Source organism: Paramormyrops kingsleyae, chromosome 3, assembly GCF_048594095.1.
Source record: "Paramormyrops kingsleyae isolate MSU_618 chromosome 3, PKINGS_0.4, whole genome shotgun sequence".
Lineage (NCBI taxonomy): Eukaryota > Metazoa > Chordata > Actinopteri > Osteoglossiformes > Mormyridae > Paramormyrops > Paramormyrops kingsleyae.
The window spans coordinates 42,075,205-42,087,273 of NC_132799.1; the positions used below are offsets into that span (position 1 = coordinate 42,075,205).

The window sequence follows — 12,069 nt, forward strand, 5'->3', positions numbered from 1 at the left end:
CGCGCCAATGTCGTACGGATCATCCAGGTACGCCGGCATTGTCTTCGGAGAAATTGTAGTTGGAGGGGCGGTGCTCATATAGGGCTGGCTTACGCGAAAATCTTGACTTAACCAAGAACAAAAACTGCTCGGAGCAGTTTTGAGACTTAGCGTAAATTGCCATAGCAACATGTCTCGACTAAAACCTACCCACCTTTCGTAGTACGGGTTAATCGCGAAGTTACACCACACGTCATCAAGTCACTCGCAAAGTTACCCCGATAAGCCAGTTACACCGCTTCGTAGTACAGGCCTCTGGTGCAAAAGCTTCAGGAGTGATTATAGCCAAAATAATAAACAAAAACCCGACTACCGAACGAAACCCAAATCTAACTGAACTAGTAAAAACAAAGAACACAGTAACAACAAGTCCTACACCTTACTCCCTAACCAAACCACAGTATACACAGTCTTTCAAACAAAACGGCAATCACTCCCTACGCACCAGACACACACACAGCACATACACAGAGCAAAGCGTCAGAGTCCGAGGGGCGCGCAAAGTCGTAAACAAAAAGCGTATATATTATTCACAGCTGCACACCCATGAATTGAGAAATGAGTGAAATAAAAAAATAGAGCTGTGGTCTCATTTTTTTTCCATGACTGTTTATGCATCCAGTAATGTCCATCCGAAAACCCCAAACCTAAGACCCAGATACCACCACAGCCTGGAAGCTTCACCCATGTGGCCTCCAGAACAGGATGCCGTAAAGGGGGGAGGGGGTAATTAGAATGATTCCAAGGCCCACTGTGTGATAGGAGCCTTAAATTTTTTTTTACATAATTTGATTGGTCTGGATTGGTGGCCCAATATTATATGCATTCATGGGACCTAAAATTTCAAGCGGCACTCCTGCCCCAGAAGTCTCACACCCGGCCTTCTTATGTTTGTTATCTCATGGGACAGAGAGATCAGCAGGCAGGCTCTTCCCTGCATCATACAGCTGAGACTTGACACTCAGGAGGTCCAGAGTTGTCCAGATCAGCTGCCTGTACTTATGTGGCATGGGAGACTTACAAAAGTGGTGATGTCTGATCAGGGACATCACTAGGGTTGAAAAACAAGGGGGGCTTAGCCCCCAGGGTTGTAGGACGGAATTAGTGCGTAGAGAGGGTTGAAAAATTTTCACCAAACCTAAACAGGCTTCTTTAATTTTATTATCTCATGTACGACAATTATGCTGTTATCTGGCTCACTTTTATTTCACTGTTGTACAACATCAAAAACAGGGACACTTACCATTAAGTTTTTGATCACAATAACCAATTATAACAGCACCATTATGCGGGCAAGTTAGTCTAAATTAGTTTTAAAATAGCCAACAACGTCACTTTCCTTTCACTTAAGGAAACGTAAGTAAAGGTAAGCAATTAACAGTTATTGACACCTACTCACAATCTCTGACAATGAAATTATCTGGCCACTTCTTTCTGTTGAAATGCGGATAAACGTTGCTGCTAAACAAGCAGCGACATGTAGCTTCCGCCTGGGTCCTAATGCCCGCCGTCTACCTATAGCAGCTTATGCAGCCCGTACATAATTTACGATTATAATGTTAGCTTGACTTACAGTATTGTTTTTAATTTCAATTCGTAGTCTTGCTTCTATTTAAGTGCGTACCTGCGCTCAGTGATATCTTGTATGAAATGTATGGATATATAATTTAAAAATAGTATGACAATTACTATATCTTTAGGGGGGGCTTGGGATCATTTTGGGGGGGCTGAAGCCCACCCTAAATAGGCTTAACAACGCCCATGTGTCTGGTTTTGTTGGTTAGGACTCTGTGCCTGTGATTGAAAGGTTGCGAGTTCAAATCCCATGACTGGCCCTTGAGCAGGGTCGTTATCTCCAATTGCTCCCAGGACACTGTCTGACCCTACTGTCTGATCTTCATGTGTATGTCAGTTTGGATAAAAGCATATGTTAAATAGATAAATATAAAGCTTGTCCCTGTGCCATAAAATGAGAGTTGGGTTAGGCGTTTAGACACATGACTACTAAATAAAGCTAAAATTGCAGTGATTCACATTGCGTTACTGTGAAGAGCTTCCACACTGCCCAAATCATGCCACCCACAAGGAGCTGGTGGACCAGTTTCCCCTGGGGTCATTCTTTCAATTATCATTAGTGAAACCTCTATCTGTCACCTCCTGAAAACAATGCTGTAAAACTCTTCAGTAGTGCTATACAATCACATTTCAGAATGTCTACCCTCACGCATGCCTGGGGATGGGTTTTGTTCCCTGAGTTTGTCATATGTGAAGGAAGTGAAGGAAAGAGTATCTGAAAAGTGATATTCTCCACAGTTGTTGTTCTCACTCACCGATGCATGTGATGCTGGGCAAGGCCTGCCTGGTGTGGCAGATATTTCTGTGAGAGCTGAAGGTTCTTGATGTGTGAAGTACTGGGTCTCTCTCTAGCTCTGGGGTTTTTGCATTTAAAGCAGCCTGTGCTCTTATTTCAGACCAGAGGGCTGCTGGTCTGACCCTGTGATATCCTCAGATCTGAGGAGAATCTCTACAGCCACCCCCATCCCACCCTCCATCCCCCCCACACACACACCACCTCCATCCAATCAGACCTCAGGGCTACCAGGTTGAGAGAGTTATCTACAAAAATTGGCTTGTAGTGGGAGTGTGTGTGTGTCTGTTAGACCCCCACCAAACATAAGATAATGGACTGTGTTTAAACTGTGATCTTGGATGTCTGCTGGTAAGGGATCTGTTTTGGATGAATTGGCTTAACTCTGTACAAGAGGGCACTCACGGTCATTTTCTTTATTGGACTGTATGTGATAGAATGTAGTACTATTGGTTTTGTTAAAATTGAATTTCCTCAGAGTCTTTGTGTGGGCGGCTCAGTCTTGTCCCCACTCCCCTGCTGAGCAGCCATGAGGATATACTGTGCCAAGTTCAGTGGTTGGCTGCTGATCATGCGGATCAGCCCATCTGGCAGCTGCTGTTCAAACTGAAGGGAAGAGTGAGACAGGTGCTCTTTGGTGTCTGAGGTGCTGATCTTCTTGGGATGCCAGAATTTTGCGAGCAAAATTTAGCGAGCAAACAGCCCCAAACTCCACATCCCCCTAAACACACACAGTACTCCCACAATATTGGTAGGGACATTTCCGTACCATCCATACCCAAACCTACACACTTGGGGAGCAGAGAGCTTTGAAACTTGCAATGAAATCAGCTTTTTTCACTCTGTCAAGTACCCAGCCCAGGGTGGCTTGTGAACGTGCTGTTTGAATTGCGTCAGACACATTAACTCATCTGTTATGACCTCTGCCTCCCACTGTGTTCCATGGGAAAGGGGCACGAGTAACTCCGGTTGTAAAATCGGACCCAAAAGGCAGATTTCCAGGGGAGGGTGGGTCGGGGGGTGGTGTATTCTTTGAATCGCATGATGCAGAGCGTTATTCGTGAAAACAGAATTCTGGGCAGGCAGCATTTATAGGAGTTCTTGTCCTCAAAAGCATAGAGCACGCTGTGTGCGACTCCGTGCATCTCCCAGGGATAATCGTATTCTTTGCACACAGGCAGCCCATTCCCAATGGGCTCAAGCTCTTAGTGAAACTGTAGGGCCAAGAGACTCAGTCACTCCATCATCCTGGGCTAGTCTTTCATCTTGATGGATATGGCTGGGGCCATACTCAATGATAAAGACCAAGGCTGCGCAGGAATGTCCTGAACTTGGTTTGGGGTGCAGTTGACCTTTGATCCAAGGCGTGCATGTCACTGTAGCTGGACTCTGTATGCACAGATGAGCAGCTTGACCTTGGCAGTGGGGGACTCTGCCAGTCGTATAAAAAGCTTATTGAGACCCGGTACTGGACTGAATGAGTAAATGAAGTGACTATCCAGGAAGATGGGAAGTTGGAACTTGTCATTGAGCACAACAGCATGGACACTACAAGGCCCACATAGTCTAGCCGTGATCTCGCTCAGGAAGTTGGCATGAAAGATGAAGAGAAGGATGCCTGTTCCCTCAGGGGGGGGGTGCAGGGGAGCTTTGTAGTTAAATTCCAAGGAGAAGTCTGGACCCTCACAAAGCCGATGGCAAGCTAATGGAAAGACGGGCTCCAGTACAGCCAGCCGCGTCTCAAAATACGCCCGAATGGTGTCTTCGGCCACACTAGATAGCGTCGCCATGTGGTCCTTGATGTGATCATAGACCATGATGTTGTTGCTCAGTTTGGCGAAATGCATGGCATTGTTCTGATGTTTAGATAAGATGTTGCAGTCAGCCCCATACTCCAGCAAAAGACGTACAATGTCTGCATTTCCTCTCTTACATGCCTTCATGAGAGCCGTTTCGCCACTCAGCGTCTGGGCGTTGACGTAGGCCCCTGCTTCTAGGAGTATGGCAACCGTTGTCAAGAAGTTCTTTTCTGCTGCGTGCATCAGGGCCGTGCTGCCGTTCTTCTGCCGGCCGTTCACCCGCGCTCCCTTCTTGATCAGCAGCCGCAGGATATCGTCCTGCCCGCCGGCTGCCGCCAGCATGGCCAAAGACATCCCACTCGAGTCCTCCTGATCTAGGTTGTAGTCCTCTTTGGAATTAAGTGCCAACCGTACTGCCAGGTAATCGCCACTCTTCACCGCCTCTCGAAACTCACTTGGAGATATGGTTGCAGCAGACATAACCTCATCTTCCCCATTCAAGTGCTTCTGAAAATCCTCCAGTGTCATCCAGTCCAGTTTCAGGTCCACCCCAAGGTTCAGGGAAGCCTGCCCCCTGTCAGTGTTCAGGGTCGGTTCCCGTGTCTCCCGACTGTCATCGCAGGCGATGTAGAGGCGTGGCTCGCCATCTTCCTGCTTCCTTTTCTTCTCCTTCCACCTTCCCGCTGCCGGAGCTAATAACTCTTCTGCTGGTTCTGGTGACGCTGCTGGCACCTTCTTCTCCAAGCGATCGCTCCTCACCTCTTCCAACCTTCCCTTCCTCTCCCAGACATCCTCCGGTGTGGTGGTGGTTCTGATCCGTCCTGGCACCTCGTCGTGCTTCTCGTCCTTTTTTTCTGTGGGGCCCTCAGGCCTGCCCTTCACCTGGTCCTTTGCACTCTCAGCTGCCTCCTTGCCCTCTGGTGAATGGTCTAATCTGCTTGGCCTGTCCTCTGCCTCCGCTGGGCTGTTTGTTGGCTGTGAACCCTCTGGACCCTTGAACTCCTTATGGGCTTTCTCTAGTTCCAACCTATTCTGCACCACCTCCATCACTGGCCTTATTCTCTTCTCTGCCTTTGCAGCCTTCATCTTGTGCTCTCCTCGTGTCTCCGTGCTTGAATTCAGCACGTGGACCGTCTGTCTCCTGAGCACCCGGTCCTTGGCCTCAAAGTTCAACAGAAACTTTTCAAAGAGATTGGTGGACCCCAACTGCTCCTTTTCCATGCTCTCCTTCTGCTTTTTTGAAGCCAGGGCTGAACTAAAGCCCATCCCAGCTCCGTCTTGCCTCTGCTCATCTGGTTCCTTGGCCTTGGCAAAACTAGCTGCAGAAGAGCTTGTCTTCTGAGCCATGCCCTCCTGCACTTTGGCTTTCCCCCTTCGCTGGATGGAGATAGTGGCATCTATCTCAGTGCCCAGTTCAAAAGTCAAAGGGGCATGGCGATGGAATTCTGCGTTTGGCATTAGTGTTACCTCTTTGTAGGATTCCTCTGAGGTAGCACAGCAAACGATGAATGACAGGTGCAGCTTCTGAATTTGTCACTGGCAATGAAACCGGCCAGTGCTGCAGCAGAATATGCTTTGTTTTATGCTCGCCCGTTGATTCATTTACCTCCAATGCCTCTGGAATAACGGTTGCAGCGGGAGACGGTCATCATGCACTCCATGGGTCACATCTTAATTACTCCCCATATATTCCTAATATAGGAAAGCTGTGTTGAAGATGGCACTTGGAGCCCATTAATAAAGAATTAACTCATTTACAGAGCACTGGTGGCTGTTCTTTGCTGCTTGGGGGATCAGAGGTAATGGAACAATCATGATGATCAAGCACTGGGCATTAAAGGTGCACCAGGTAATGTAATATCTCCCCGTGGTTTTATATACCTCTCCTTTGGTGCAAATAAACATGGAAATTAGCACCTACCCAGATTGCAGGTGTTAATTATGCATGCATCAGGTGTTTTGGCCAAAGCATGCATCTGTGTATATGCACGCATGTGTGCGTGAGCATCTGTGTATGTGCGTGTGTGTTTGTCTCTCGGAAAAAATAATCTCACTCCAAATCTGCTAAAATATAAAGCAACAACACACAGCAGCGTGTTCATGGAGGCAGCCATGTTTGTTCCGAGATGTGGTAGCTCGAACGGGAGATTGTCGGACGTGATGTCACTAATTTCGGAATTTCCGAGTTCCGAGAGAAAAACAAATGCAGCATTAGATAACCGCCTCGACAAACATTCACATACACGTCTGAATCCTTGCTGAAGCATGTCGTCGTGTTCTCTCTTTCACGCTCGTCACAGTATGGATAGCTTAGATCTATCTGATTTGATTTTGTGTTAAACGGACTTTTTCGTTTCAATTCAAAATCCATGTAGGCCTAGCGCTTGTCATGTTGAGAGGTGTATAGAAAAAATAATCGTGTGTAATTTATCACGGGTACAGGCGGGTAACGGGCGGGTGCGGATTTAACTTTGAAATAATCACGGGTGCACGGGCGGGTGTGGTGCTGTACTGTGTGGGTGCGGGCGGGTACAGGTCTCCAAAAGTGGACCTGTCCAGGACCATGTTGTATGCACATCAAAAAGACAATGTGCTTTTTTCTCCTTGATCTCCATTTCTCAGTTCCACATTTTCCATCCCTATTGTTACCTGTGTGAGTCCGAATACGCCAGGATTTCACATCCAGGACTAAGAACCTCTGCTATAACTCAAAATGCTTTTTAAGTATAATTATAGCGTGTCTAGTAGGAAAACAAATAATGTAAAGCTTATCAACCTTGTTCACCCCTGGCGGAGTTAATCGAGAAAGCTGTTTGAGAATGTCATCCTCTTTTTTTTTGAGAAATGAAATAATTGTTCAGGATCATAGGCCTTGTTTATTCATTTAAATGTGGTGGCAGGTACTTCTGACTTCTGATAAGAAGAATGACTGTCGACATGAGGTCAGTTTGCATCAGTGGCAGCCAGGAAGACTCTAAAATTTATTTTAGATGTTAGAAGGGTGCTGAATCTGTAGTCCATCTTTGTACAGAATTTTTTCATCTGGAACCTCATGAACTTAGCCTGTTTCTTATGGTTCCCTCCTATTTCTGGCATTGCAGTGTCTTGGGCTTGCATCCTCCAGCATGGAAGCAGATCAGGCCCTGTGCAGCTGTTGCGGTTTAAAATTCATCTGAAGAAGTTTATCCCAGTGCCGAGTTATTGGTGGAGGGAGGGCTGCATTTTCCTGGTCCTGGAGCTCGCCAGGCCACTGCTGGAGGGGAGGGACTGGCCTTGGCTTGCAATGGTGCACGACAGGAAGTTGGACATCTGTGAGTTCCCAGCTCTCCTTTACGTGAGGGAGGATCCTGGCTCCCCATGTTCACCTTTGGGGCTCTTGCCATGTAGCGTTGGATAAGTAATTTGCTTTGCTGGCCTTCTCCTATGTTCCACAGAGCTGTCTCTTGAAAGCTGAGAGGAGCTTGGTGTGTCATGGAAATGCATTGTGTGCTGGAGGTTTAGCTGTTTGCGGCAGAGCACGGTGAACCTTGTGAACCTGGGGAGATCTGGACCCAGATAGACAGGCCCAGTCACAAGCCACAAGCTGTCTTACAGGGATTACTAGCTGGCAGGGTTCCAGCAGCTTAGCGTACTGATCCCGCCCTCACCCCCTCTATGGGATCATCTTGTCTGTGGACCATGGAAAATAGGGCAATGATAACAACAGTAGTGACAGTAAATGGTTTTTTACAGTATTACCTCAGAAAGTGAATTACAAAGCAGGGACCACTTTTTTAAAAATGTGTTCACCAATGAACAAAACACCATATAAAAAACTGAAACAAAAAAATACAGGTGCTTTAAAAAATTATTAAAGCGTCTTGTTTTCGACATGCACGTCTTGTGTTTCTCATGTAATCCGCTATTCCAGATGACCAAAAGTTCATCTGTTGTTCCAGCCCTGGATTATCTGCATGGTGCTGCCTGTCTGTAACAGATTCCAGCCATCCTCTGAATGCTGACTCATCATGCAGAACTTTGACTGCAGGGAGATGTAATTGCACCCTGCCGTACGGCTAATAAGGCAGACCTGAGATCTTTCTGAGAACGAGACAATTAAACGCGCCAAGATCGTGTTTCTCTGGGGGTGGCCAGAGAGTGTGGGAGCCAAGCGCAGGTGCTTCTAGGCGTCTGTTGGGCCTGCATGACTGAGGATGATGTCAGATGGTGCCTGACTGTGTGGCTCTCCTTTGCACAGAGGCGTCTCTGAGGCGCTGGTCCTGACTGACCCAATTACATGGACAGTCTCCCGTGGCACACACACAGTCTGCCTCAACCCCAGCCTGATCATCTCACCCTACACTGACAGAGCTGTTCAAAGTTTTGATGCCAACGTCTGTAATTCTGCAGGGTCCAGGACTAACTGTCACCTCGCAGAAGTGCTGACCCACACCCCGGACACGCCAGCCCAGGTCCAGAAGCTTCAGGTCCTGCTCCTATCAGCATTTTGCGAGGACAGGTAAGTAAAATAACTAGAAACAGATGTATAGGACCAGCAGCACGGGTTTCCAGATCCAGTCTATAGGCTGCAGGAACCTAATGATTTTCTTGGTAGCTCACATTTCTATCAAGCAATAATTAAAATGGATTCTCAAACTGCATTTTTTGTGTTTAAGAGAACAAAAGAGGAATTTGCTCTGCAGTCTATATGGGCAGCTGGCCCATTGAACATAATTGTGGTTGCCATTAGTTGCTGTGCATAGATAATTACCTTCCAGAGCCTTCTAAAGGGGGTTCGAACCCATTCTCTGAAACCCGTGGTGATCTAGGCACTCGGTCCTAACCCATCATAGCCATAAATCATCCTGGCAAAAGACGAGTCATATCTGCAGCCTATGTCGGGCTGAAAAGGAACGGGAACCAGGTGGGGCTGTGGATGTCTTGTTCTTCCAAAAAGGAAGAAGATGAAACTCCCCTACGAGACAATTAGCATTTATATTTCCCATGCTGCCTCACTGGGGTGTGTGCAAGCGACCGTCTTGGACCCCCACACACTCTGGCATAATTGCGTATCGATTGACCGCATCTGGGTGGGGTGGATCTTGAGGGGAGTGGCCAGGGGAGTGACGGCCTGTAATTTGATATGCTTGGTAATTAATAGGAGCAATGGGCTCTATTAATGGACCCACACACACACGCACACATGCGCACACACACTTGGACACACTCAGACACACACACACACGCACACACACTCACAGGTCTGCCAGCAGATTAAGCCACCTTTCAGTCCTGCACCAGTTTCTGTGTGTGAGCTGTTACTCTCCTTAGTGAACTTGCCCAAAGCAGCCAGTTACATAGTTATTTTAATAAAACACAGTTCACGTTCCCCAGAGCAGATTTATCAAGACGAACAGCAGCTTTTGATTTATCAAGACGAACATCAGCTTTTGTTTTGCTTAGTGCTTTGTAGCTGTTTCAGCATGTTGTGATCATGTAAATGTGCAAGTCACATCACTTCCGTTTCCAGCGCTTTTTTTTTTATCATGAGTGAAGTTTTCCTTTTTAGCAGTTCCTCGCTCTTTTCCTCAGGGAGCTTTAATGGCCTTGAGGACCTTTAATGGGGGCTGTGTTTCCGTCTGAGGAATGGTGCGCATCCTTGGTTAATGGGACGTAGAGTGGGGGGCTGTGCCTGAATCTGGCCCGTCGCGAACCCTCGTTGCCATCCGCCATTATTCTGTATGAATTTTCTTCATGACAAACCTCCTTACATTCAGGAGGATGAAAAACTCAATTTCCAAGCATATTAATTTTGCAACCTGCCCGCGAAACTGCTGTTCCACCCCTATCCCCCCACCCCCCTCGTGTCCTAGTGTACTCCTCAATGATCACTTAACAGTGCAGTGTCATTCCTAGGCTTCGGGGTAAGGGAGGGTGTTATCAGTGTTCAGACGGACTGTATCTTGTACAAACCTGCCTGCTTTTAACCAATTGGATGAGGCTGTGCAGAAGACAACCGTCCATGTCAATCCCTGTAACAGGGGCCTTTCTTTAATTTCATGCATTCACACGTTTTAATCCAGTTATTACATTTCTCTTATTTAATCATTAAATTTGCATGGTGAAGCTATCTCTGGATCGGAGGAGTGGGCAGCTGTGTGATGGGGGTAGAGAGTCAGTAGCTGGGGAGCCAGACTGCAGTCGGTAAACATAGACAGAATCTTGTGTTTTTCATGGAGACCGAACAGGAGGAAGAGTATTTTTACTTGTCAAGGTAAGCAGAATGTATGTGAGATCTTTGTTGATGTGTTTCGGGCTGAATCTTTTCATGCTGGATCCGGAGGGCCCAGTTTGTGCTGGTTGCAGTCAGGGTCAGGAGATGACACTCCCAAATGTGGCCATCCTCATCATTTATCAGCTGCCCCTTGTGGCCTCCTGCAGGATAACCTTTGGCCTTTTTAATGTGTAAGCTGTTGACATAAGTCATACATTGAGCCACTGACTTGGGGATGGTTTGGTCAGTGCATCAGTGACCCCCCCCACCTGCTGCCCAACCACCACAGCCCTTGTTCTTCTGTGTTGAGGCTTGTTCCACAACTTGTTTGTAAAGCTGGAACAAACCTGCATGAGTGCTTGTTCAGGGGGTGTCTGTCCAGCCTCTGTAGATCCTCATCCCTCCACATCTGGAATGAAATCTTTTATATTTATTTTTTTATTTCCGTTAGTCCTTGGTTCTGCCAGGAGAGCTGCCTGTTCCCTGAGATTATCTCTTCTGCAGATAGGCGGTTTTATCTCCCGCTTATCTCTGCATCGGAAGCCTGAGATCTGCCCGGGGATTGGTCACCTCAGCAAGTCGGGCCGACCTGCCTTATATCATTCTCATCACATACCGCTGCCAGGCTCCCATCTTCTCTCGATAAGCCTTTTGTTTTCTTATGGGCTTTGTTTGCTGTATAAGAGTATGTGAGAGAATGTTATCTTGTCTGACAGTTTGGCCATCGACCTGGAATCCTGTGTGCGCTGTATTATGGCCCTCTAGGGGGCGCCTCAGAGGGCCATAGCATCACACTACTTGAAATTAATTGTGACCTGAACTGCAGCCTTATGACCCAATTGGAGCGAGACCATGAATGGAATTGTTTCCAGGGGCAGATCAGGCTGACAGAAGCCCAACTCCATTACCAGTCACCAGGGTGTGTCTCTTGTATGCTTCTGGGGTATTCTACTGAAGTATCAACCCATACAATGACAGCACTGGAAGTTATTTGGGGAGGTCTTAAGGGAATTTAAATTCAAATATGTAAACCCAATACAGCTGCGAAGCAGAGGAGCCACAATGATGTTAAACTCCGGTTTAAATCTGGTTTCTCTGTGGGGTAGGGGGATCAGTGAAATCCAGGCAGGTTTGCCACGCCCCATCCCAACAAAGGGTATACTATCTCCCCCAAAACCGTACATATTTGTTGACATAAAACATCGCTAGTGTAGCTCCCAGGTCCCGAAAGATCTTGTCGTTTTGCTGCTCTGTTTCCAACAGGAAAATTTTCAGTTGAAAATGTGCAGAGGCATGAACTGGAGCATGCATGAGTGTAACACCACGAACATTGTGCTAAAATTGCTTGTGAAGTAATCCCATTTAAATTCCGCCTGTGTACTCTAGAGACATTGCTATTCCATTTAAGAATCATAAAGAATTTGACTACTATTGTATGAAGTGCAATGTTTGCAATTTAAAACAAGTAAATTTTAATAATAATAATTTAATTCATCCCTTATGTTTTAATATAACCAAATTCGCTGTCATTAATTTAAATCCTGTGCCACTTTTTAGAAGCTACAACTGTATAATAATTAGAAATTATGTTGCAGCTGTCTGTTGGCAGG

General features: G+C 46.7%; 2 protein-coding genes across 4 annotated transcripts in view; one reads left to right on the forward strand and one right to left on the reverse strand.

Moving 5' to 3' along the window:
- Positions 1-12,069, forward strand: part of tspan9a (tetraspanin 9a) — a 159,520-nt gene that overhangs the window by 45,201 nt on the left and 102,250 nt on the right. For all 3 annotated transcript variants that reach the window (XM_072710316.1, XM_072710317.1, XM_072710318.1), the window contains exon 2: positions 8,596-8,704. The gene's annotated coding sequence lies outside the window, so the exon portion shown is untranslated. The remainder of the gene's footprint in view (positions 1-8,595; positions 8,705-12,069) is intronic.
- Positions 3,335-5,664, reverse strand: LOC140588343 (M-phase phosphoprotein 8-like). Its single transcript, XM_072710359.1, has one exon. The coding sequence runs from the start codon at positions 5,662-5,664 to the stop codon at positions 3,781-3,783; it is 1,884 nt and encodes a 627-aa protein (XP_072566460.1). The 3' UTR covers positions 3,335-3,780.

Coding starts and splice junctions, on each gene's coding strand:
- LOC140588343 (XM_072710359.1), bottom strand. CDS start 5,664: ATGCCAAACGCAGAATTCCATCGCCATGCCCCTTTGACTTTTGAACTG.